This window comes from Hypomesus nipponensis, chromosome 11, assembly GCF_054491055.1.
Source record: "Hypomesus nipponensis isolate SF chromosome 11, ASM5449105v1, whole genome shotgun sequence".
NCBI classification, from domain to species: domain Eukaryota; kingdom Metazoa; phylum Chordata; class Actinopteri; order Osmeriformes; family Osmeridae; genus Hypomesus; species Hypomesus nipponensis.
The window spans coordinates 22,683,289-22,708,212 of NC_140371.1; the positions used below are offsets into that span (position 1 = coordinate 22,683,289).

At 48.9% G+C, this 24,924-nt stretch overlaps 4 protein-coding genes across 4 annotated transcripts in view; 2 read left to right on the forward strand and 2 right to left on the reverse strand.

Moving 5' to 3' along the window:
• The window catches only part of sipa1l2a (signal-induced proliferation-associated 1like 2, genome duplicate a), a 68,195-nt gene extending 65,705 nt beyond the window's left edge, over positions 1-2,490 (reverse strand). The window contains 1 exon segment of the mRNA XM_084709062.1: positions 1,985-2,490. The gene's annotated coding sequence lies outside the window, so the exon portion shown is untranslated.
• An 84-nt stretch (positions 2,491-2,574) lies between these two features.
• Positions 2,575-5,594, forward strand: map10 (microtubule associated protein 10). Its single transcript, XM_084709063.1, has one exon. It carries the CDS (start codon positions 2,882-2,884, stop codon positions 5,447-5,449), a length of 2,568 nt encoding a protein of 855 aa, XP_084565189.1. The 5' UTR covers positions 2,575-2,881; the 3' UTR covers positions 5,450-5,594.
• A 143-nt stretch (positions 5,595-5,737) lies between these two features.
• Positions 5,738-9,514, forward strand: ntpcr (nucleoside-triphosphatase, cancer-related). Its single transcript, XM_084709064.1, has 5 exons — positions 5,738-5,905; positions 6,413-6,575; positions 6,665-6,767; positions 7,453-7,656; positions 8,535-9,514. Exons 1-5 carry the CDS (start codon positions 5,872-5,874, stop codon positions 8,610-8,612), a joined length of 582 nt encoding a protein of 193 aa, XP_084565190.1. The 5' UTR covers positions 5,738-5,871; the 3' UTR covers positions 8,613-9,514.
• A 4,639-nt stretch (positions 9,515-14,153) lies between these two features.
• Positions 14,154-24,924, reverse strand: part of mymx (myomixer) — a 35,229-nt gene continuing 24,458 nt past the window's right edge. The window contains 14 exon segments of the mRNA XM_084709181.1: positions 14,154-15,092; positions 15,207-15,362; positions 15,534-15,703; positions 15,831-15,864; positions 16,296-16,381; positions 17,146-17,237; positions 18,327-18,413; positions 18,778-18,855; positions 19,052-19,180; positions 19,328-21,187; positions 23,388-23,507; positions 23,724-24,098; positions 24,253-24,411; positions 24,715-24,898. Of these exon segments, the coding sequence (XP_084565307.1) occupies positions 14,845-15,092; positions 15,207-15,362; positions 15,534-15,703; positions 15,831-15,864; positions 16,296-16,381; positions 17,146-17,237; positions 18,327-18,413; positions 18,778-18,855; positions 19,052-19,180; positions 19,328-21,187; positions 23,388-23,507; positions 23,724-24,098; positions 24,253-24,411; positions 24,715-24,898 (3,778 nt within the window). The 3' untranslated portion in view covers positions 14,154-14,844.

Below are 24,924 nucleotides of genomic sequence, written 5' to 3' on the forward strand. Positions count from 1 at the left end.
GTGTGGCCCCTCCCCCGGCTTGCAGACTTCCAGGGGACCAATCCCACCCGCCGCTGGGCTCGTCACAGGAAGCTGTTCCTAGAGCTAACCTGACAGGTGCCTCTTTGTTCAAGCAAACGCCCATTGTTGTGCAGAACTTTATTTTGAGAGACGCATCAGGCTCAATTACCCATTGTCTGGTTAGCCATGCAGAAGGCACTGTTCCTGCCCAGATAAAAGATAATCTTTCACTGAGGGGACAGTTCCTCATGTGTCCCCCCCAGGGCCCTCTCTGACACCATGCAGGAGGTTGGGCAGTCGCTCTCTATTTAGTCTTGCTCTGAAAGGCCTGCCTCTGTCCTGCCTCTGTCCTGCCTCAGTCCAGCCTCGGTCCTGCGTCTGTCCAGCCTCGGTCCTGCCTCGGTCCTGCCTCTGTCCTGCCTCGGTCCTGCCTCTGTCCAGCCTTGGTCCTGCCTCGGTCCTGCCTCAGTCCTGCCTGAAGCACTGAGGAGCAGACACCTTGACATCATGTCAGCTGGACATGTTAACCAAACAAGTGCTTGTTTATTAGGAAGAGACGCTGCAGGCTGACTGAGTCAATATTATCCAGACAGATCTCAAACAAAGCCATCCTGTTTAAAGAACTTGCCTTTTCCCCCTACCTGCATCTAGACAAATAACTAAAAATATGCTTTCTCCTACTTGACTCAATTGAACTCTGGTTGCAAATATAAGAAAGTAAATACCAAATGAGGAACTTGGGAATGTCAGTTTGGAAAAGTTGTTGGATGTAAACAAGGCAACCTCAATTATCAGGCAATCTTGTTGATGTGGTAGCTTCTGACAGTTGACGCTCAGCCAAATCGTTTTGTGCAAAGTTTAATATATTAATCTGAAGCAGGCCAAGTATACATGGACACTATCCTATGAGCACTCCTATGCAGCGCTGTTCAAACAAAAACTCACCTCTCAAACATGAAGGTGAAATAATTCAAGTCCTTTCTGACTTAACTTTGATATAAAAAGACAACATAGTGGCCATAGCCAACATGTTATATCTGAACTCAGAGTTATTTGCTCTCAGGTTCACACACTGCATGTTTAGTCTGCCTTTCTCAGCACAAAGGGAGAAGAACACCAATGTGAGTATGTTGATCCTAATCCTCACTATTTAGTTGGATAAGGAATGTAATCGCTGAGTAGGTTCAACTTCCTTCAGTAAAACAGAAAGGGATATAGTCAAAGGGAATAAACAACATTGTTATTTATTCTGCCATGGGGGACCTACAGCAGGCCAGACGGAAGCGCTTTAAGAGAGAACAACAATGTATAATACTGTATGACTTTAACTAAACAATGTCTGCCATCACTAGTTCAGTCTAGACCAAACAGAAACTGAACAGATGTAGAGTTCAATAGGTCTACCGGTAAGCACCTGGTCACTGAGTGGCCTAGATGGAGTCACAGGGTTTTCTGTGAGACATGACGGTCTGATAAAGCTTGAAATCTTTACTGCCCCCTGTCTGTATCAACCAAGTAATGCAGCAACGAACAACGAACTTAATCAAGCCCTTAAATCATAGGAGCAGGTCAATTTACTCATAACTGTTCCTCTACAAATGTAGCCCAAAAATGAGATCCTTTGTCAAGATCCGAAGGAAATATTTAATCAAAGAGCTAAAATAAGACGGTGGTAATATACAGAAAAACACAGATTTTTGGGACAAAAATACAAATTCTTTAGTAACTCAAAGAATGAACGTGAACGAGTGCTATGAGTATTATAGCTGTTAGGCGAAATAACTTAAATTAGAGGTTACTCTAATCAAATAATTTGCAGGAGCATTTATTGTAAGCATATAATAATCATGAACTGCTGTATCTATTCTGTAAGTTCTTACTCACTTTGATATGACTACAAACTACACTTGGATCACGGACGCATGTACAGACCAGACTGCCTTTTGCGTTTGTTTATCCGAAAAAAATTAAACTTTGCTCTTACCTTTCACCTGAAGAATGATCGGGTAGACGCTGTTACGATGTGTTATTATCCTTGGTGTCAAATGGAAACGATTTCATCTTCAGAAATTGGCACCATGTGAGCTCACGTCTCGTTCCGTCAGCCTCACTGACTGTAGTGTATTCCAACAACATTCACCGCCACAGATGACAGCGCCGCCGGGCAAAAGCTCCGCCTCCTACATGATTTCATCTCTGGCTTCAGTGAAAGTGAACACTCTTCGTTGTTCTGTAGGGTGTACATTAAAAAAGGTTGAATAGAATATATCAACTTGAACAGAGCCTACATACTTAATATTTTTCCGAATGTTTTTTGCATTTTATGTCAAATACAAATCCTAATTCTAATTGATGAACGGCACAAAGGCACTACAGTGGCACCAGCTGGTGGAGATATGGATAGCGTTTCTCAAATTTCTGCTATGCTATTGTGCTTTGCAAAGTCCTTCAGCATATTCGGCTACCCAACGTTTATTTTCACAAACCGCACATAGTCACCACACACTGTGCAGTTCGCGTAAGCTTAGACTAGTCTAAGAACTCCATTACCCAGCGACCTCGTCATTCGTATACGTAAAATATATGCGACGGGCGGGTTTCCATGGAGCTCAACCTAACGACAAAACATTACGCTTGTGGATTAGCCGAATTGTTGTGCCTACAGTCCTAGCTAAAGATAATATATCTTTCTAAGATTGTGTTACTACGCACTACTTCTGGGCCGTGACTATCCAATATAGTGCGCTGTAAGAAAAAAGAGGACAAGAAGATTTATGTATTTGCTTGTTGGCTATATGTTGCAGTAACTATCGTGTTATTTTTAACTAGGCTAATTACTACTGTAGTCTAGACTAATCCAACCAAGGCTTATTCTGTCAAAATGTCAAAACAACTACGGGATAACAACGACGAGACGCTATTTTCTTTCGAGCTCTTTGTGAAATATATCCGTGTTGACAAACTAAAATCATGGAAAGGTTCGGAAGAACTCGCTCTCGGAGTTCGTCTACTGGATTTCCCAACGTTGCTAATCTACCAGACAGATTCTGCTATGTTGCACGAGCCAAATCGTGATGAATATGCGAAGAAGAATGAGCTTTGTCGTTATCAATTAGAGACATTTGAATACGCTTTTAACAAAGGCAAGTCATGTTTGTTCAAAATAAATCTGGACTCACTCCACACCCATCTTTCCAATACTCCACTATACGCTATGGTGCTGGATATGTCAGACGAGATTCCAAAATTAATGGGGACCTCGCAAATCTCTCTGGCTAAACTGATCAACCAAATACGGTGTGATGTAGAGGCCCATGGTATTTCCACTCCTTCTGCACAAGGAGAGAAAACCATTGTAGGCATATTTAATCTAATGGGTCAAAATATTGGCTTTATTTCCCTGGGTTACAAACTTATAAGCTTGGGATCTAGTTTATTAACACATATCCCAGAGAACAGGGTTCATAAAGTTGGATTAATGACCCAGCCAGATCTTATGAAAAATGTGAAAGTTCCTTGTGAACAAAATAAATTGCACAGCAGCTCAGATCACAGTTCACGCAACTCCGATGACAAGCCCTCTAATGTGCTGTTTCAGAATAACCAAGTCAGTGAACAGCCAAATGAATCAATATTGTCAGAGGCAAAGCAGAGAAGCACCGTTTCAATCTCCACCCAAACAGAGGATGCTGAGAGGAAGCAGACATCAGAAGTGGTTGGATGTGGTGAGGAGCCATCTGTACAGTGCTCTCCAGACCTCCACTGCTGCTCGGCAGAACAACACAAAGGAAATGAGACTGATGAGTTGAAACTATTTAACCTGGACCTTGAGTCTATACTGACTGAGAGCCTTGACCCCAGCTCAGGGGACAAGACACCAGAGGCAGAGATGGAAGGCCCAGAGTTCGACCCAACAGACAACATGAAGACCAGCAGCCCAAGACACCAAACGCAAGACACAGCGCCACCTGCCCTCTGGGAGGCTGTGAGACAGCTTCCTCTGCTGAATGCCCTCCTAGCTGAGCTGTCGCAGCTCAATGTCCAGGGTCAGATGCAGCAGCAGCCCCTGTCTATTCACCCCAACCTAGCCTGGATGTACAGACCTGCTACCGATGCCTCAGCAGTACCTACACAATCAGCAAACTTGAGAACCAAATCACCACATAAAGTTAGACGGTCACCTAGTCCAAGCAGATTAAGGACCAGTCAGCCTCCAGGCAAGTTCTCCACTAGTTCCCCACGGAGGGATAATCCAGGCGCTGGCAGTAAACGTCCCACATCGCCCTCTAGGAGGCTGGTGTATGGGACCACAAGAACGTTCCGTCTCAGGATGAAGAGAGTGACCCCAGTAACCAGACATCACGAGTGCACACAGCTGCTGGAAACACAGAAACATCAAACGAAAGGAAAACAGTCTAACGATAGAGATAGAATGTTAAAGTGCGTCAAAAGCAGAACAGCTCTTCCCAGGAGTGCTATTCTCGATGAAAACATTGAGACGTTAATGAGCAGTAGTACAGCATTAATGAGCAGTAATACAGCATTAATGAGCAGTAATACAGCAGGCTCCATGCAGAGGGGGGCCTCCTCACTGAGACTAGTGAAGAAGACACAGTCCAAACCAGACAAGAAGTTGCTGGTGCGCATACCCAGTGTTCAGCAGGTGGATCACAGCGACGAACCCCGAGATAGAGACAAGTGTGATGATTCAGAGCTAAATCAAGCAGAGTCTAGATGTGACAGTGTCAGAGGCACAAATGAGAGTCCATCTGTCAGGGGCGGCTCCAGCAGGCTGAGCCATGCAGAATCTTGCAGCAACAGCCTGGGTGGGGCGGATGAGTACCCCGATGACTTCACCAGCCTGGACCCCGTCGAGGGCTGCTCTCCGGACCCCATCAGTGATCCTAAACCTGGCTTGGTCCAGGCGGGGGGGAGCCAGCGATCTGATGACCCCTCCACTTCCGACAGCTACTCAGAGACGAGTCAGAGAAACGTGGTGCTGCCTGTGCCGATCAAAGCCCCCAGCTCCCCACACAGGTCTCTGAGGGGCACACACATCATAAGGCCTCGCACCCGGGCCTCTGCCCTCAGCCTCTCCTCAGAGACCAGCCATGGACACAGGCCAGCCTCCAACCACTCCAGCCTCTCTCTCCACTCCAGCCTCTCTCTCCGCTCCACCACACCAAAGACAGTGAAGAGAAGCACTAACAGGCGCTCTGTTTCAGGGAGTTTCGGAGCATCAGAGAGCCAGTTGAGTGACTCAGTTGAGGAAGGTTTTCCAGACAGGGGGTATTCTGTGTACACCAACATCTCCACCGATTCAAAATCCTCCCCTGAACCCCACGAGGAAGAGGAAACCAGAGATGAACTTGGTTCGCTGGGTTTCAGGAATAGGTACCAACACATCTCTAAGCTGGTAGCTAACAAGCTCCCTGGATATACTCTGTGATATACTCTGTGATATACTCTGTGATATACTCTGTGATATACTCTGATTGGCCAAACATGTTCACAAGGTATATGCATTTGATACAATTAATATGTATGTCTGCTGCAGAATAAGCCATCTGTAGGCCAATACAAAATGTTTTATAAAGTATCTTAAGTAAGACTTTGATCTCCATTTGTTGATGTATTTTTCCCCAAGAGCACTACATGCATATTTGTAGAAAAAAATCTAATTGTGGACAAATTTAGTCATATTTTCAAACTGTAAGTTTAAGCAAACTAATCTAAACCAATTGCCTCGCGGCATTACAGACTGTTGTGCGCATGTGTGACCGTATGGTATCTGTACGGACATGACGAGCACAGCACAGACTGTCATCTCGTGAACTAAAGTTTGATAGACAGACAAACGGAGAAACATAAATGATCAAACACGTTTTCTTAACAGGACCTCCGGGTAAATATACACTAAATAATAAATGCAACGTTTATCAATGTCCTAATTATCTCCCAACGAGTTAGTGCTAGCCTTGTCGTTTCACGCTAATCGCATGCTTTATAGCTAGATTGCTAAACCCCTAGCAACAGCTGATGGAACAATATAATCCGGTCATTTATAAATCACAACAATAGTAAATGGTGTATCATACATATATATATACAGTATAGCTTTATAAATATATGTATAGTTTATATATCGGTATGTGTGTCAATCTCGCTCGAAATGTGTTTTTGTTTTTAAATCAACGTACCGATTAAGACTTGAGCTGACAGTTTTGAAATTTGCACATAGTTTATAGGACAGACAGAACATGATAAAATATATTAATTTTTAGTCGAAAATAATTGAATACAATTGAGACAGTTTGACTTAATGCTTACCTTCCTAGATGTTCTCAATTCCTGGGACTGGTATTGCCCGTTTCTCTGTCTCTTGTTTAAAACAACTCCGCCTGGTATGTAGGTGTCGGGAAGACCACACTGGTCCAGAAGGCTTGTGAGGCCTTGATGTCTTCAGGCGTGGCGGTGGAAGGCTTCTACACGGAGGAGGTCAGGGAATCAGGTAGACGAGTTGGCTTTGATGTAGTCACCCTGGATGGGAAGAGAGGACACCTGTCTAGAGTCAGGTAGGGGTCACGTAACACATTGTCCTAACAGAAGATAACAACTGGGTACTGAGTCCTAACTAATTATTCTGGCCTCGTTAAACAACTAGGGGCTCTGCTGGTGTCTCTGGAGGCAGACGGGAACACGTTGTCGGGCAATACGTGGTTGATCTTTCATCATTTGAAAGCCTGGCTCTCCCTCTCTTCAAAAATGTAAGATAGCTCCTCTAAATTACCACTATTAGTAGCTCACAGTAAGTGCTGTACCCTCCCCCCCCACTTATCAACACATCTGAGCAGTCATCTGTTGTGTTGATGCTATAATTTAAGGACAAAAAACGCATAAATTCCATAGTGACATTTTTAGTGCTCATGGTGCCGTCTGGCTGTCAGTGGTCCTGATGAATCCCCCACGCAGAGATCCTGGCTATCAGTGGTCCTGGTGACACAGAGATCCTGGCTGTCAGTGGTCCTGATGAATCCCCCACGCAGAGATCCTGGCTGTCAGTGGTCCTGGTGACGCAGAGATCCTGGCTGTCAGTGGTCCTGGTGACGCAGAGATCCTGGCTGTCAGTGGTCCTGGTGACGCAGAGATCCTGGCTGGTGTGCACACGCATGAAGGCCTTCCAGCATTAGCTACACGTAGTGTTCCACTTATCAGCCTGTTTATTTAGCCTGGGGTGCTCCAAACTGTCTCCACGTTTTGGCATCAAAGCAGCTCCTGCCCCTCACTTGAAACATTTAGGTCTGATAGACACACAGTACATATGTCAAACACATGAGATGTTGCATGTACAGTAAAGACATATAGCCCCATAGCTCAGTGGTGGTTTACACCAGAGACCATCTGTTCTGTATGCACTGATAGATGACTGACCATTGCACGCTTGTGTCTCAGGTTGTTCCTGCTGGAGGAGACCGGGGGAAGGTGTTTGTTATTGATGAGATTGGGAAGATGGAGCTGTTCAGCCAGTCGTTTGTCAGGGCGGTGAGACAGGCCCTGGACAGCTACTCCATCCTGGGCAGCATCCCCCTCCCCAAGGGCAAACCTCTGGGCCTGGTGGAGGAGGTGAGGGCCAGAGGAGACGTCAAGGTCTTCACGGTGAGTTAACACACACACACACAGTCATTTATCATGCATCCTCTGACACGCATATCATAGCCTTTGAACCCGTCTTGCAGGAGATTACCTGCATGTTCAGGGTGCTGTGGGAATGATCATAACTCTAAAGGCTTTTTTATGATGAGGATATAATAGGTGTCTCAAAAAAGGTAGACATAACAGTTACTGATTATTCAGATTCATTTTAGTGGATTTCACCAATCCAAGAGTCGTTTCAGTTAGTAGCAGCACAGTAACTGCAGCACAGCACTCCCTCTCACATGCACTCATAGCTTGATGCACTTCTTGTTTTGATCAGACAATCCGGTTCAATCCCTCAGTCTGGTCACTAATGGGAGCTCAGCTCAGGGATTAAACACGCATGAGTGATTCAACCACAAAAGATCGTCTTAGCCACCAAAATCCGTTTTCACACTTGTGACAGAATCCTTTTGAGTACATAGTAAACACACAGTACCCAGATGTTATAACAGTTAAAGATAACAGTTGTTATAACAGTTAAAGATAACAGTTAAAGATAACAGTTGTTATCTTCTGATCATTTATGAAATAAGAATGATCACTTCTGTCTTTTTGACCATGATGTGGACTTGTAGTGGATCAGGCATAGATTAAGCTTCCTAAGAATCATGGGGTACTAATGTGGATGTGATGGGACATTTTGTTCTGCAGAATTCATCACAGTATAGTAAACATTTTGGGAGCACATCCACTAACAGGGTGAATGGAGCATGGTAGACTGTACGTATTACAGCTTTAGTGATCCTAGTTAACCTGTGGAATTAGGTTCTCAGGTAAAAAAAAATATTAATATCTGTTTGAGAACATTTGTCTTATTCTCTTCTCCTTTTGGCCAGGTGTCCAAGGAGAACCGAGACGTCATCTTACAGGACATAGTGTCTGCAGTACGAGACAGTCTGAAACAAACTGCCTAGGAGTTCAAACACCAGCCTGGATCAAGTCTGACCAGCCAAGATGCAGAAGCATCCATCAAGTCTTGGAGATAAGCTGATCTCCTGCTGGGATAAACACAGCCTGTTAATCTTGTGAAGCTTCAACTTTCAACTCTTCTGATTCTCTTCGCCCCAGTGTGCTGCTTGTCCAGCCAGTCGCCCTCAGACAGTAATGGAAGATTCGCACGCTTCTTACAACATGTGAGGCGACCTGGTTCTTCATTTCACATGGAGGATTTAGTGCAGTGTGTCACATGCATACATTTATGCAAGCAATCAAGCTTTTCTTTTTCTCAAAATGGATTGCATGATGAATAATGGATGGTGAGTGTGTAGCAGAGGACCAGGAGGGCAGATGCACCTCCAGGACTCAGAGGAGCTGTGACGGTTTGTTGCGGCCCTTCATCTCACATGAAAGCCTCCACAGACAACAAGTTTCCTCCAGAACGACAGGCTTCATTACAGCCCTCACTGTGGTCGACTGGAAGGCCCTTCATTACAGCCCTCACTGTGGTCGACTGGAAGGCCCTTCATTACAGCCCTCACTGTGGTCGACTGGAAGGCCCTTCATTACAGCCCTCACTGTGGTCGACTGGAAGGCCCTTCATTACAGCCCTCACTGGGGTCGACTGGAAGGCCCTTCATTACAGCCCTCACTGGGGTCGACTGGAAGGCCCTTCATTACAGCCCTCACTGTGGTCGACTGGAAGGCCCTTCATTACAGCCCTCACTGTGGTCGACTGGAAGGCCCTTCATTACAGCCCTCACTGTGGTCGACTGGAAGGCCCTTCATTACAGCCCTCACACCAGCAGGCTGTCAGCTTGTCTTCTGGAACTCAGAAGTGCTCATGCAACAGCAAGAAGAATAAATATTTGAAAAGACAGTCTTCCATGTGTTTTATTCATGACTTAATGAAGAAGGACACATGCATTGGGGAAATGAATGACAGAAAATTACCTATCTTGGGCAGTATAGTGAAGGCAAATTAATCCAGACTGTACTGTAATAACCATATTTGAAGGTTTAACACAATTATTTTCCTAAATTAGTGGGTTTGGGCCTTATTTATTTTTGAAAGGATAGTAAACATTGTATTAAGTAGTAACAGACGTGGGAAAGTCTTGATGTTTTCAGTGTTTGAATCAGATACAGGACACTGAGGAAACAGTGTTTTGTTGTTTATTCATAATATATTCATATTTTACACTGTGATGTCAGATCCTTTATTTGCTGTTATTTTACATAACTAGTAATCTTTTTGTGTTGTTTCCACACAACAACACAAAAGATTACTAGTTATGTAAAATAACAGTAAATAAAGGATTAATAATCTCCCCTTTGTTTAAAGTTTGATATTTGTGAGATAATTCCATCTAGGTTGGTATATAAATCATATGAGAACCTCAAAGGAGAAGGACGCATATTTCATAATTACACTTTACTGAGCGTTTAATATTGTTTTCAGATGCATTTGAGAGGTTTTAGTGTGTTAATGCAGGTGAGCAGAGGTCCATTAGTGATCGCTGTGTTGTCAGAGTGGCATCAGAGGCTCTGAAGCTAACAGCTCAGGGATTTTCAACAGACATCTGAATTTAATAGGTCAGGTTAAAAAGCTTTTATGATATTTATGTTTGTTTGTTTATCCCCTGGAGTTTGTACTTTGCCTGCACTCATGAGTGTCTGCTTCAGAGCTGTTAGCCCTCACGCTGTTAGCCCTCACGCTGAGAAAAACAGCTCTGTTACGCCCTGACCACAAGGTCCTGTAGAACAGTTAGTGTCAAAGTCAGATTTTTAATTTGATATTAGGCTCAAAGCAATTAGTGTGTCTCTCAGAAGATCATCGGATTATTTTCAAAGTGAAAACTCAGAAAGGTGTTAGGTTCCTGTCTGCTGTCACCTCACTAGCTGATGTAAGGTGTCACCCTGGTTCTCGCTAGCTGATGTAAGGTGTCACCCTGGCCACCATGAGCAGTGCCAGCTGGGCGTCACCGCACCAGACCTGCTGCTGGGCTGGCATCTGCAGCCTCCGGCGCGCCCTGCTGATCACATGACCGGCCCAAGGTCAGCTCTGCAGGAGCACGTTCAACAGCCTATAATATCATTTTCTCTATGTCCTCTTTGCTTGGTAGTAAAATGGACTGCATTTATATAGCGCTTTTCTACCTTAGCAGCACTCAAAGCGCTTTACAATGTTTGCCTCTTATTCACTCATTCACACTCACACATACTGACGGCAGTGAGCTGCCATGCAAGGTGCCGGCCTGCCCATCGGGAGCAACTTGGGCTTCAGAGTCTTACTCAAGGATACTTTGGCACATGACCTAGGAGGAGTCAAGGATCGAACCACCAACCTTACGATTAACAGACGACCTTCTTTACCCCCTGAGCTACAGCCGCCCCAGTAGTTAATATCCATCAGGAAGTTGTGAATTGTTGAGGATGGTATTGTTTATGTGTCGTACATGTCACGTGTAACGAGTGGTTTATTGGCGCACTCCTGCCCAGTTTCTGGCCCTAACCCTCTGCAACACAAGACACACAGAGAGATCAGAGCTACATGGACAGTACACTCTTCAAGCTAAGTGGACAGGACACTCTCTTGGGATTGCGTTTGTTATGTTAATCCAGCTGATGCTATGGACAAAGCTGAAATGACAGCTGTGCATTCATATTCATTTTTATAAATCTGCCTTAAAAACGTTAGACTTGTATCCCGTTCATGCTGGAAGGCTGACACAGACCCCCGGGGTACACTGAAAGCTGAGTTCCTTGACGACCACAGCCACAATAGCACATGTTCTCTAGGGATCTTGAGTATTGATGTAGACTAAGCTGTTTTGGACGCGCCTGATGGAGATGAGTTTGTCCTTGTTATCCCATATCTGAGCATTCAGGGTGTCTGCAGGACAGATGTCTGTGTGACGGGTAGAACAGCCCTCCAGACGGTAGAACAGCCCTGCAGAGGGTAGAACAGCCCTCCAGGGGGTAGAACAGCCCTGCAGAGGGTAGAACAGCCCTCCAGGGGGTAGAACAGCCCTGCATGCAGGAAGAGGGGGTCTGGGAGAGGAGGGGGTATTGGAGAGGAGGGGGTCAAAGCAGTCCAGCAGGAACGCTGCGAAAGCAGAACAGACGTGTTCGGAGCAGTGCTTGTGTTTAACAACCACATCAGTAGAACAATGACACTGGCCATGATAAGCGAAAGAATCCCCACCTCTACACCAGCAGACTCTCTGATGGGAGCATAGCTGCTGTGGATCTGGCCTCGCCGTTCACCCTGGCCAGCCACCCTCAGACCTCACTTCCCATGACATCACTTCCTCCAGCTCCCTGTAGCTTCAGTAGTCAGGCAGGGTTGGGCTTCATATCCTCTCTCACAGCACACACCACCATCCCACCTTTTAAGATTGGGATCAAAGCTCAAAAGACCAACATGAAAGCCTGAGAGGAGAGGGAAATCGAATCGAGACAACACCCCCACCACAGCTCTCTCTCTCCACCCCCCCCCCCCCCCCCCCCACCACCAACACATTTACATCTGGGATATTTAGCTTTTGATCATCTGAAGTGTCTTGCCACAGAGGCTTGGAGGGTCATTTTAATATCCAGGTTTTAATCCCGACAGAGAGACGGATCATTGTTTTGACACTATTACGTTGTGCTTTCACACAGCAGCCAGCCATCAAACACCCTATAGATCTGTTTAGCAGTGAGAGAGAGCAGTCATGCACTCTGGATTGTGTTTGCAACACCAGCATCTTTATCTGATCTGTCACCAGCAGAGGAGGGTTGTAGCCTGAGGCCCTCCCTCCCTCCTCTGCTCCCTGATGTCATCTCCTCAGCTTCTGTCTGTGGGGAAACACAAGTACCTGCCTCTCTCTTCCTCTTCAGGTGCAGGAACACCTGTGTGAAGAACTGTGTCCTTCGGGGCTCTGAGAGGTTTGATAGTTGAGGTGGGTGCAGGGAGCCAATCACTGATTGGAGGACTTGGTCTACAATGAAGCTCCACCCACATTCCCTCCAGCTGTTAGTGTGGTCACACATGATCCGAGTCACTGTATCTGTCCCTTTCTAGGGGGTTGGGGGGGCAGGTCGTGACCCATGTAGCTGCCGGGCTGAGGGGAGGATGACGGAGGAGGAGGAGGGCAGAGAGGGGACAGGGATGTCAGAGAGAAAAGAAAATCATTGGAAAGTTCTTTTTCCTCATTAACAGCTGTCGTCAAGCTGTAAATCTCACCAAAACAACATGGATGTTAAAACCAAAAAATGTTTCACTTGTACTTTGTACACATTGTAGTTATGTTTAATTCTGTAAGAGTTCCTCTCCTTGTATCATCTGCAGTTCACTTCTATACTCCAGGAAGTATTCCCCTTTTAATTTTAAATTCAGCCATTTGACTCCTATGGATGAACTATAACCTTGTGTCCAACCTCCTACATCAGCCTAAGAGAGGTCACGACCTTCATGAATAGTGGAGCCTGGATCCCATGACCCGTCACCGACACCAGACCTGCCCGCTCACTCGTTTGCGGTGTTCTCATTGAGCAACGATGACAAGGCTGGATGACATAAATTGCCTTTCATTCCATTGATTGATTGATGATGCCTAGTCAATAACGAGCTAGCTGTTTTAATGTTTGTATGTGGGTATTCTTTGTATTCTAGCAAGGTCAAAGTATGTCACTCAGAAAGATCCTAGTTTTTCAGAGAAGTCACAGATTCCCACCAGCTCACTCAGCTGAACATCAGTTTGAATTGTGTTCATTCTTCTTTGCTAGTAAGTTTACACAGACAACAGTAATATAACCTTAGTTTTCCAGCAACAACAATCTGTGTTGCCATCATATGATAGTTTGTTAGTATTGATTGTGCCTGTGTGGGGTGGGAGGAAGTGAACTTAATCTGCTTTATGGCAAAAGCACAGAGTTAATAAAACCCTGATATATTATAAGTCATATTTTAAGTTACGTTCAAATATTGCTTTCCACCAACCAGATGTCCTTGTGTTAGTCCTCCTCTCCTGTATGACAGATGTCCTTGTTTTAGGGTAAAGAAGGAGCCTTTCATCCACCCAGTCTCTTGTGATCTGTTTTACATATTAATAATTAGAAATACAGCAATATATGCAGATTTGAAACACTTTGCATATTGCTTGGCTCTTCCTACAGCCCCTCTGGCAGCTTTTCATATGCAAATCCAGCCTCGGTGGTCTGGTCTTCCAGCCCCGGTGATCTGGTCTTCCAGCCTCGGTGATCTGGTCTTCCAGCCTCGGTGATCTGGTCTTCCAGCCCCGGTGGTCTGGATGGCTCACAGGTCAGGTGATTGGATTTGGGCTCTTTAGTTTCCAGAGGCAGCAGGCCTGGTCTGTCTTCATCAGTCAGTCTGAAAGCTTGGGCAGTGACCACAGGCTTGCTCTCAGAACACGCGTCAGTTAAAGTGTCTTATTGTTTCCTCCCCGACTCTTCAAATACCGGGCCCTCTTCCCCTCACATTCATATCAAAGCTGTGGGATCAAAGGACAAGCTTCTTTCACTAGTTTATTCATATTTGACCTTCTAGAAAAGAGCACAAACCCTGATCGTGGAGGTACAGTGATAGTATCTAAACAAGCCAGGTAGTTTCAAACTGCTGCAAATATTAGATGTGAAATGTTGCTCCTTGATCTGCAACAGACAGAAACCTGCAAGTGGTGTAAGACATGTCTGAATATACTGTAAAAGGCTGAGTGAATTGAGCAAAATCTCATGAAAGTGTGTATCTATGTAAATGCTTGGATCTCAAAGTCATACGGATACAGTGATCCTTCTGTACTGAAAAGCATCGTGTTATACAGAAGAATGATGATTTTTGGTAGGATACGGGACAACAATGTTCCCATGAGTTCATTTCCAAGAAGTAAAACAAATGACTATACACACTCTAAACACCACACAAAAGAAAAACAAACAAAAAAAACAGAAAATCATTTGCACACAATATATCTTTCAAACATAAATACTGCATGTCATAAATGTCTGTTCTTCCCTCTTCTGAAATGTGCACTGCACACACAGTCCAGCCCCATGTCCTCAGAGCTCAACCAATCACACACAGTCCAGCTCCACATCCTCAGAGCTCAACCAATCACACACAGTCCAGCTCCACATCCTCAGAGCTCAACCAATCACACACAGTCCAGCCCCATGTCCTCAGAGCTCAACCAGCGCTCTGGCACTTCAATCTTTCTTCCCAAAGAACTTCTTAAAGACTGATTTGTTGCGGGGGCGCGGCAGGCTAGCGTAGCCGCGTGGAGCTGAGTCCTGGGGGGAGTCCTGCCTGTCCAGCCAGCGGGGGGAGACGGCACTGCTGGCCTGGACGTCTGTCTTCTTGTCCCCGATCAGCAGGGTGACTGAGTAGCAGGAGCCGCAGGACCCTCCTCGGACTCCAGGGGGCAGCATCACAGGTTTGATCTTCTGATAGGTCGCTGTGAGAGAGAATGTGTTTGAAAGAAAGTGTTGGTCAAATGAATCCACGAAAAGACAGACTTCACAACGTAGTGGTGTTTAGGTTCATTCCAGGACGGCTGCAGTTTTCTGACCTGAGGTGAAGGAGTGAGAACGTCGCTTGTGGCTCGACCCGTCTTGGCTGCCGGAGAGAGGAGAGAGAGGGGAGAGAGGAGAGGATGGACTGCTCTCCTTGGGAACCCCACACAGTGCTCCTGTTACCGTCTTCCTGGGCGAGCGAGGATGGTCTTCTGCCAGACAGGAAGGTGAATGTCAGCTGGATGTTCACAGTCAGAGGAATATCTACACTAAATCTGTGTTACAGGAGCAACACTTGAGATTTTTTCTTCACAGCTTGCTAGAGCTGAGCTCCTGCTCATTTGGCTCCACCTAGTGGTTGAATCTGAGCTCCCTGATCTCACCATCACGGCCAGCGTGTGAGCGTGGGGATAGTGCCCCCTGCCAGCCTGGAGGACCCGGCGCCGCTTGACTCTCTCTGGTCAGGACTACGATCTCCTTGGTCCGGACTGAGCCAATGGGAGCAGCCCGTGAAAGGGAGGAAGTAAGGTCATGGCGGGCTGGACAGTGACAGCTGGAGGGCAAGACAAGAGAGATGGAAAGAGAGAGTTTAAGTTTACATTTATATTACCCTAAATCTTCCCACTAACTCCATGTTGTAACAACAGAATGGGATGGCGGCACCAAGCAGGAAGACTTACTGGGAGGTGGGAGGGGCTGGAGGGATCGGACCACCTGGTGGAGACATTGAGGTCACGGGGTCACAGAGAGACACTAAGGTCACGGGGTCACAGAGAGACACTAAGGTCACGGGGTCACAGCGACCTACAGGACACACAAAGACATGACGACTTCCTGCAACAACACGCTGACAACACGCTGAAAACACTCACTGATAACACGCTGATAACACACTAACAACACGCTGATAACACTGATAACACACTGACAACACCATGATAACACGCTGATAACACGCTGACAACACCATGATAACACCATGATAACACACCGATAACACGCTGACAACACCATGATAACACGCTGATAACACCATGATAACACGCTGATAACACCATGATAACACACTGATAACACCATGATAACACACTGATAACACGCTGACAACGCGCTGATAACCCACGCTGTCAGGACCCTGTGCTTACCTGTGTTAGCCTGGATCTTCATCATCCACTTCCTCATCAGGAAATGTGACGAGGCGCTGAAGAGGTACTCTGACCCATCACGCAACCTAAAGGTCACCAAGCAACACTGTCACCAAGCAACACTGTCACCAATCACATCCAGCCAGGACTGACAGCTAACAGAGCAGAGAACCGACATGCTACAAAATGCTTTTACCCAAAGTGATGCACAGTACAGGGGGGATTTAAATCTGCAATCTCAAGATCTGCAGTTAAGTACTCTAACCACTTAGCTATACCCTACAATTGTGACTTCTGCGGTCTGCCTGGAGGCTAACAGCATCATGGCAGTTGGTCACAGTGGGTACGCTAGTCTGTAGAAGTGTTCCTGCTATGTAGCAGTGCTAGCTAACGAGGCAGCCGGTCTCACCTCAGAGGCAGCTGGTCTCACCTCAGAGGGAGCTGGTCTAACCTCAGAGACAGCCGGTCTCACCTCAGAGACAGCCTGTCTAACCTCAGAGGCAGCTGGTCTCACCTCAGAGGGAGCCGGTCTCACCTCAGAGGGAGCTGGTCTCACCTCAGAGGCAGCCGGTCTCACCTCAGAGGGAGCTGGTCTCACCTCAGAGGCAGCTGGTCTCACCTCAGAGGCAGCCGGTCTCACCTCAGAGGGAGCTGGTCTCACCTCAGAGGCAGCTGGTCTCACCTCAGAGGCAGCCGGTCTCACCTCAGAGGGAGCTGGTCTCACCTCAGAGGCAGCCGGTCTCACCTCAGAGGCAGCTGGTCTCACCTCAGAGGCAGCCGGTCTCACCTCAGAGGCAGCTGGTCTAACCTCAGAGGCAGCCTGTCTCACCTCAGAGGCAGCTGGTCTCACCTCAGACTGAAACAGTTGGGCTTCTTGCTGTACTCCGGAGCGGCTGCACATTCTGCTCCAGCCAGGTTCAAGGGCAGCCCGCACACACAACTCTGCAGCACAACACAACTCATGACTAAAAAGATACACCAAATCACTGATTTCTTGTGTCTCACTTGTGTCAGTTAACACACAGAACCCCAGGTGTCACGTAATGTCTTCCATCAGCAGATGCTTTGATCCAGAGCAAAGTAAAGTACATCTAGGTGTGCATCTGACCCTGTGACCTCTGATCTGCAGCCAGAAGGGTCAGATGGCTGAGTGGTGAGGGAATCAGGCTACCAATCTGAAGGTTGCCAGTTCAATTCCCTTCCATGAAAATTATGTTGTGTCCTTGGGCAAGGCACTTCACCCTACTTGCCTCTGGGAAATGTTGCTGTACTTGTAAGTCGCTCTGGATAAGAGCGTCTGCTAAATGACTAAATGTAAATGTGCAGCCAAGTACTTTAACCCCTGAGCGGCACCCCTTCAGAGATCTCTCAGTACATCCCAGTCCCCATCTCCTGCATCATCCACTACCCCATCTCCTGCATCATCCACTACCCCATCTCCTGCATCATCCACTACCCCATCTCCTGCATCATCCCTCTACCCCATCTCCTGCATCATCCACTACCCCATCTCCTGCATCATCCACTACCCCATCTCCTGCATCATCCACTACCCCATCTCCTGCATCATCCCCCTACCCCATCTCCTGCATCATCCACTACCCCATCTCCTGCATCATCCCTCTACCCCATCTCCTGCATCATCCACTACCCCATCTCCTGCATCATCCACTACCCCATCTCCTGCATCATCCACTACCCCATCTCCTGCATCATCCCCCTACCCCATCTCCTGCATCATCCACTACCCCATCTCCTGCATCATCCCCCTACCCCATCTCCTGCATCATCCACTACCCCATCTCCTGCATCATCCACTACCCCATCTCCTGCATCATCCCTCTACCCCATCTCCTGCATCATCCACTACCCCATCTCCTGCATCATCCACTACCCCATCTCCTGCATCATCCACTACCCCATCTCCTGCATCATCCCCCTACCCCATCTCCTGCATCATCCACTACCCCATCTCCTGCATCATCCACTACCCCATCTCCTGCATCATCCACTACCCCATCTCCTGCTCACCCTCAGCAGGTCCTTCCTGTCCTGATAGAAGCACAGCGTCTGTCTGTGGAGGACAGCATGGAGCGAGCCCCACGCCCGGGACGAGGCCTGCGGACCAGGAACACACATCAGTACAGCTACAGACACATACTGCTACAGACACTACAGACACATCAGCACTGCTACAGACACTACAGACACATCAGTACTGCTACAGACACATCAGTACTGCTACAGACACATCAGTACTGCTACAGACACATCAGTACAGACACTGCAGACACATCCGTACTGCTACAGACACATCAGTACAGACACTACAGACACATCAGCACTGCTACAGACACTACAGACACATCAGCACTGCTACAGACAGTCAGTCTGTACAGGTGTAGAGTTTTACAGTCCTCAGAGCCCTAACCCTAACCCTCTCACCCTCCTGCCCCCAGTGCTGTGTGGACCCCCCTCTCACCCTCCTGCCCCCCAGCTGCAGCTGTTGTTTCCTCTCCAGGGGTCCTTCCATGGACAGGAGCTCCGCCCCCAAGCCCTCCTGAGAGGAGAGAGGCCAGAGAGTCACACCACAACCAGCACCAAGCCCAGCCAGCACCAAGCCCAACCATTCATCTGTTTGTTTTTTGGTGAAGTAATTTTTAACTTGTATGTTTTCATAAATGCTTCCATGCACTGATGATTGTTAAGCTCACCAGGCTGCTGTGTGGTATTAACAGTTTAGTTCTGGCCCTCACCGTGATGTTACAGCGCCCTCCGGTGGTCAGCCTCCGTTCCTGCTCCTCAGCGTCATGGTCCTGAGAGTGTCTGCTTGTCTGAGCGGTCCCGACCACGGTCATGTGACCAGACAGCAGACTCACCTGCTCCTGACCAGACACAGAAACAGCCGTGGAGCGACAACGTTGATTTAACTGAATCAAACCATTTGATTATGGTGAAATAGAACTTGGAAACTTGGGACAAACTATTTCAACAAACATGGAGTTTTAGATGCAGTCAAGCGTAGACCTCACCTTCAGACAGCCTGTGCCCTCCTCTTCCTCCTCCTCTTCCTCCTCTTTATATTGGTAAATATATCTTTTCTGGTCTTGTATATCCGGTAGCTTCACTGGGTCTGCAGCTGTTTCGTTAACCAGTGCTGAGGACTTGCAGGGCTGCTGGTCAGGGAAGGCAGCCCAGGACCTCCTATCTCTCTTCCCCAGGTCAGGGGGCTGTGCTCTGGGGCTGTGCTGGCCGGAGGAGGGCAGGGTGAACTCAGCCAACATGAGGTTGGGTGCAGAGGCTGTGACCAGCTTCCTGTACAAGCCAGGCTGGGTCCTGGGGGATGGGGGCTCTCTGGAGGTGGCCAGGGGCGGTTCCCGGGGGGCCCACCCACCCTCCTCCTCCTCCTCCTCCTCCTGGTGGGGCTGGTACATGATGTCAGAGCACATGCTCTGACGGAGGCCAGGGGTTCGGGTCCAGATCTCCTCCAGCTCTTCCTCCTCCTCCTCAAACTGCTGGTGGTCTGGGTGGATGGGGTCAGCCTCTACTGAGGCCGAGGCCGGGACAGAGGCTGGGTTCATCCTAGATTTTCCCCAGTCCAGACCCCCCACCTCCAGGGCTGCCACCCTGCCCTCCATGCCCCAGGGCTGGGGGTTGTCAGGGGTGCCAGCGCGGGGGACACTTCCGGAGCTGGACACGCCAGAGTCCACAGAGTCGTCTCTGGCGGCGGCTCTGCTGCTGGACGTCAGGCGGACCACCAGGGGGGCCTGGCTGCACTGGCCCCTGGGGCTCCCTGCCAGGGCGCTGTGGGGGCTGGCGAGGTCAGAGACCTGGGACAGAGAGAGGACACAGACCTCCTGGGAGAGGGAGCCAGGGCAGGGAGCGGGGTGCGCTGGAACGGACCTCTCAGCTTGAGAGGTGTGTGGAGAGGGTTTCACGGGGTCACGCTGAGCGGCCTTCCTGACCCATCCCTGGTCAGCCCCCTCGTGGAGACTGACCATCCCAGAGCACCTGAGCCGGCCATCAGCTTGGTCATCATGCTGTACAGTCTGATCTGTGTCCCGAGGAGGGGGTGGGAGGGCTTCATCCACGGCAGGTGGCAGTAGGACTGTCTGTGTGTGTGTGTTGTGACAGTCTGCAGAGCTCTCCTCAGGCAGGCTTGCTTTCACTGAGAGAGGAGCCCTGCCCTGCTTGAAGGAGCTCAGAGCTGCAGGCCTGTCCAGGTGTGAGGCTGTCCCCTCACCCCTCCTGGCCTCTGGGGGCCCGATGGTGATGACATCCTGGAGGCTGGGGATGAGGCTCATGTCCTTCGGGAGGTCGAAGGTCAAGACAGACCCCAGAGACAGGAACCTGCAGTGGCTCCGTACCTGTGGGGGGAGGGGTGCCCCCTCCGACACGGCATACGGGGTGATGCTGGACTCTCCGGAACCCTCCGCGTCGATGTCACAGGCCAGCCGGTTCCTCAGGTAGTCTGGGAGTTGCGCTCCGGGGCCTGGAGGCTTAGCCCCAGCCTTCCTCCGACACACATCCTTCAGCGGCCATGTTTGCGTGTCGTAGGAGACGCTCTCTCCCCCGGGGGCCAGCTCCTCCCCTGCTCCCTCCCCTCCCATGATCCTCTGGATGGTGTGGCGTCGGTCATCTCTCTTCCTCTTCCTCTTCTTGCTTCTCCTCTTCAGGCTGCTGAAGAGGGAGGCACTGCTGCTGCCCCCTAGGGGCAGGGAGGGGAAGGACACACTGCTAGTGGGAGGCAGGGGGCAGGAGGAGGAGGAGGAGGAGGGGGAGGAGCAGGAGGCTGCTGGGTGGGTCTTGCCGTGAAGGTGGGGCAGAGTGATGCTCTCATACAGTGGAGACACAGCCAGGTTGTTGTCCTTCACATGCAGGTAGGTACTCACCTGGAGGAGAAGAGAACAATGTTAGACGAGGGCTCACAGTCCAGTGTTCCCTCCTGATGGTTCACCATGCTCTGCTGAAGACCAGCACAGCGCTGGGTGAACAAATACTCTTTGGTTTTGGTTTCACACGTGCTACAGATGGATCATCAGTCCAAAAGGATGATGAGCTCCCTCGCAGAGAGGCCCCAGCTTCCTGCACACCCTCACAGCTGGAACACCACAGAGCTGGTCACAACCAGGCTGGAAAAACAACCCACAAGACTAAACAGGATTGTTATCCCTCTCCTTTCTCAGGGAGAAAAGGTCATCAGAATTGTCTGGCCTCCAACACACCGTCATGTGAAGCTGTAATGGCTTGACCTTTCAACTTTGTGACTAATCTCATGTTGCCGTGGCAGCCCCAGACCATAAATCATACAGGGCAGTCTAGGGGCCTTTCTAGAAAGTTCCCCACTCATTCTCTCTCTAATAACCCTGCCTGTGTTAGCCTTCTGGCCCCAGTCCTGCTGGGAGACGCTTTAGAGCAGCACTTTCATGGGAAGCGAGGGGTGAGGTCATGTGCTCCGTGTCCATGGAGAGACAAACAAGAACAGGTTTACATCAGGCGGTGAAATGACATCACTCTGACATAATGACATAACTCTCAGAGAGAGAGGCTGTGTTTCCTTTCCAAGCCTCAGTCTGTCCCTGTCATACCCTCTCCTCGGCTCTGAAAGCCCCTGGCACGTCACTCAGTCGAAGTGTCAGGATCAGTTGTCAGATGAAACAAACCATGTCCAAGTTTCACTACGCTGGAGAAAACAGGAGCTCTTTGACATCAGCGGATTTGATCCGTCCAACCGTGTACTCTCCATTCACTTGTGCCATTCATCTGTGTTTACAGACAGGCTCTGAAGCACGAACACCACCAGAAAGCTCTATTGAAACACACCATGTTTGTTTGCAGGGAAATGACTTCACAGACATTTTCAAGATAATATGGTAAACAATCAAACACAACTGCTCCTTTAAAAAGGTTTTTCTGTTTGCTCTGGCCACACCGTGTGCTTCTCTGACCTTGTTCCTCACTTCCTGTTCCTAGCTGGCTGCAGCACAGGCCTCTCCAGGCCATTTCAAGTCATTATTGAAGTCATTCTTTACCACCAACCCAAGAAAAACTGCCTGCAATGTTCCCACTCAGAGCAAACGCAGCCTACCTCTTGGTAATGTATGTGTATGTATAAGGTATGTGTATATGTGTATAATGTATGTGTGTGTATAAAGTATGTGTGTGTATCATGTATGTAAGTGTATAAGGTATGTATGTGTATAAGGTATATGTGTGTGTGTGTGTGTGTATGTGTCTGTGTGTGTTATTGGCTGTCATCAAGAAGATGAAGTGTTTGGAAGGACTTCATATATGACAGTAAAATAGAGAGATCTAGCTAAGGAATCGCAACATGAATGTCGCAGCTGCACACTCCTGACTAACATTACATAGACGAGCAACTGAAAGCATGATAATTGTTTGTACAGCAGGGAGATCCTTTTGTCCAGGGCACAGCCAGCCCTCACACACCCCACACCCACACACACAGCCGGCCCTCACACACCCCACACACACAGCCGGCCCTCACACACCCCACACACACAGCCGGCCCTCACACACCACACACACACAGCCGGCCCTCACACACCACACACACACAGCCGGCCCTCACACACCCCACACACAGCCGGCCCTCACACACCCACACACACACAGCCGGCCCTCACACACCCCACACCCACACACAGCCGGCCCTCACACCCACACACACACAGCCGGCCCTCACACACCCCACACCCACACACAGCCGGCCCTCACACACCCACACACACACAGCCGGCCCTCACACACCCACACACACAGCCGGCCCTCACACACCCACACACAGCCGGCCCTCACACACCCACACACACACAGCCGGCCCTCTTGAACACGATTCTGATTCTGACCGGAGCGTCTGTGAGGAGACTGACCCTGAAAGTAGTCCTTTCTACCTGTTAGCAGTGGTTAGCTTAGCATGCCCATCCAACACACACACACACACACAGCATGCTCACCCAACACACACACACACACACACAGCATGCTCACCCAACACACACACACAGCATGCCCTCACAGCCCACTCGCAGAAACACAGCATGCAGTGTCACCTCACACAACATCATTTACCTCATCCGCACTCTGGCGATAAATCTTTTTCTTGCGCTTTAAACTACCAAAAGTATTTTCCAAAAGCCCTTGGCAGCGCCTCCAAAAGCTTTTACAGGCAGAGGGCAGAGGGGCAACGGGCTGAGGGGAGGAGAGGGGGGAGGAGGAGAGAGGAAGTATTGAGGAAGATAGGGAAGGAGAGAGGAAAATAACCACATAGAACAGTGAAGGAGGTGATGAAAGGTGGAAGGCCAGTGTCAGGGAAAAAGCTGTGGAGATCTGGGATCATTATATCAGATTTAAGATGAAAACATGAGCTGTAGTTTGCGTGTGTGAGATTGCGGGCATGTGTCTCACCCTGTGTAGAGGTTCAGAGCTCTCCTCCCCCCTGCTGAGAGACGCTTCCGGCTGCTGAAGGTCGTCAGGGTTAGCGAAGCTGAGGATGAGGTTTACCGTGGCCCCCAGCGCGGGGGAGCCAGGGTCCCTCAGCACCAGGGCGGGGGAACCAGGGTCCCTCAGCACCAGGGCGGGGGAGCTGCGGTTCTCCAGGGGTGTGACAACAGAACACTGGGGGCCGGTGCTGTTCATGACCTCATAACCATCATCCGGCCCTTCCTCATCCTGCTGCTCATCCATCCTGGAGGTCAGTAGAGAGGGATGACTGTCAGAAGGCCTGTGTCTGTCCTCGCCCACCACACCCAGCTGTGAACAATCTGCCTCAGGTGCCTTGTTCTGCAAGGAAGAGGAGGAGAGGGGTTTGTTATGTTGATGTGTTACTGCATGTTAGTATGAAGACCATTTTATCTTTATCTTCATCATTATCATTTTCGTCATCATCATCATCATCATCATCATCATAAGTGTTCCTGTAGCCCTCCTCCCTCACCGGTCTCAGCGTAGAACAGACCGTGGTCTCAGAGTAGATGTTGTCTCCTAACTCCTCTTTCTCCTTCCTCCTCCTTCTTTCCCACTGCTGCTTCTGAGTCCTCCAGTGGAGCAGGATCCAGCCCAGCATGCTCCTTAGCTCCTCTACGCGCTCCCGGATCTGGAACCACAGAAGAAGACGTTGACTGAAACTACAACTATCTTGGTCGGATGTGTGCAGCATCTCAGAGGTGGAGCGTTCAACAGCAGACCATCCACCTCCGTATGTTGCTTTAGATAAAAACATGAACACATAGAGATCCAGATGATTTATCCCTAGGGACCTAAAGGCTGCCAGGTAAAAAGACAAGCAGTTCTGGTGGAGTAGCAGTCAGGTGCTTGCAGACATGTTGATGTCTAACCCTAACAGCAGTTAGGGTCAACACTAAGCACAAACACAGACACGAAGCAGAAGGTGTTTCACCGTGTCAGCCAGGTGGTGTTCGGCCTCCAGCAGGCCCCCCCCCGCCGTCGCCAGCTCCTCAAACTCCTCAAACTTGTGCTGGATCTGCAGGTCCAACTCTGCAGCCACAGGCTCCTGGCCTTCCTTCCCAAGATACAATGTGCTGTCTGAGAAAATGCAGGAGCGCGTGTCTTCTGTCCAGGATCTGTAGGAGAGACAGCGAGACACGGG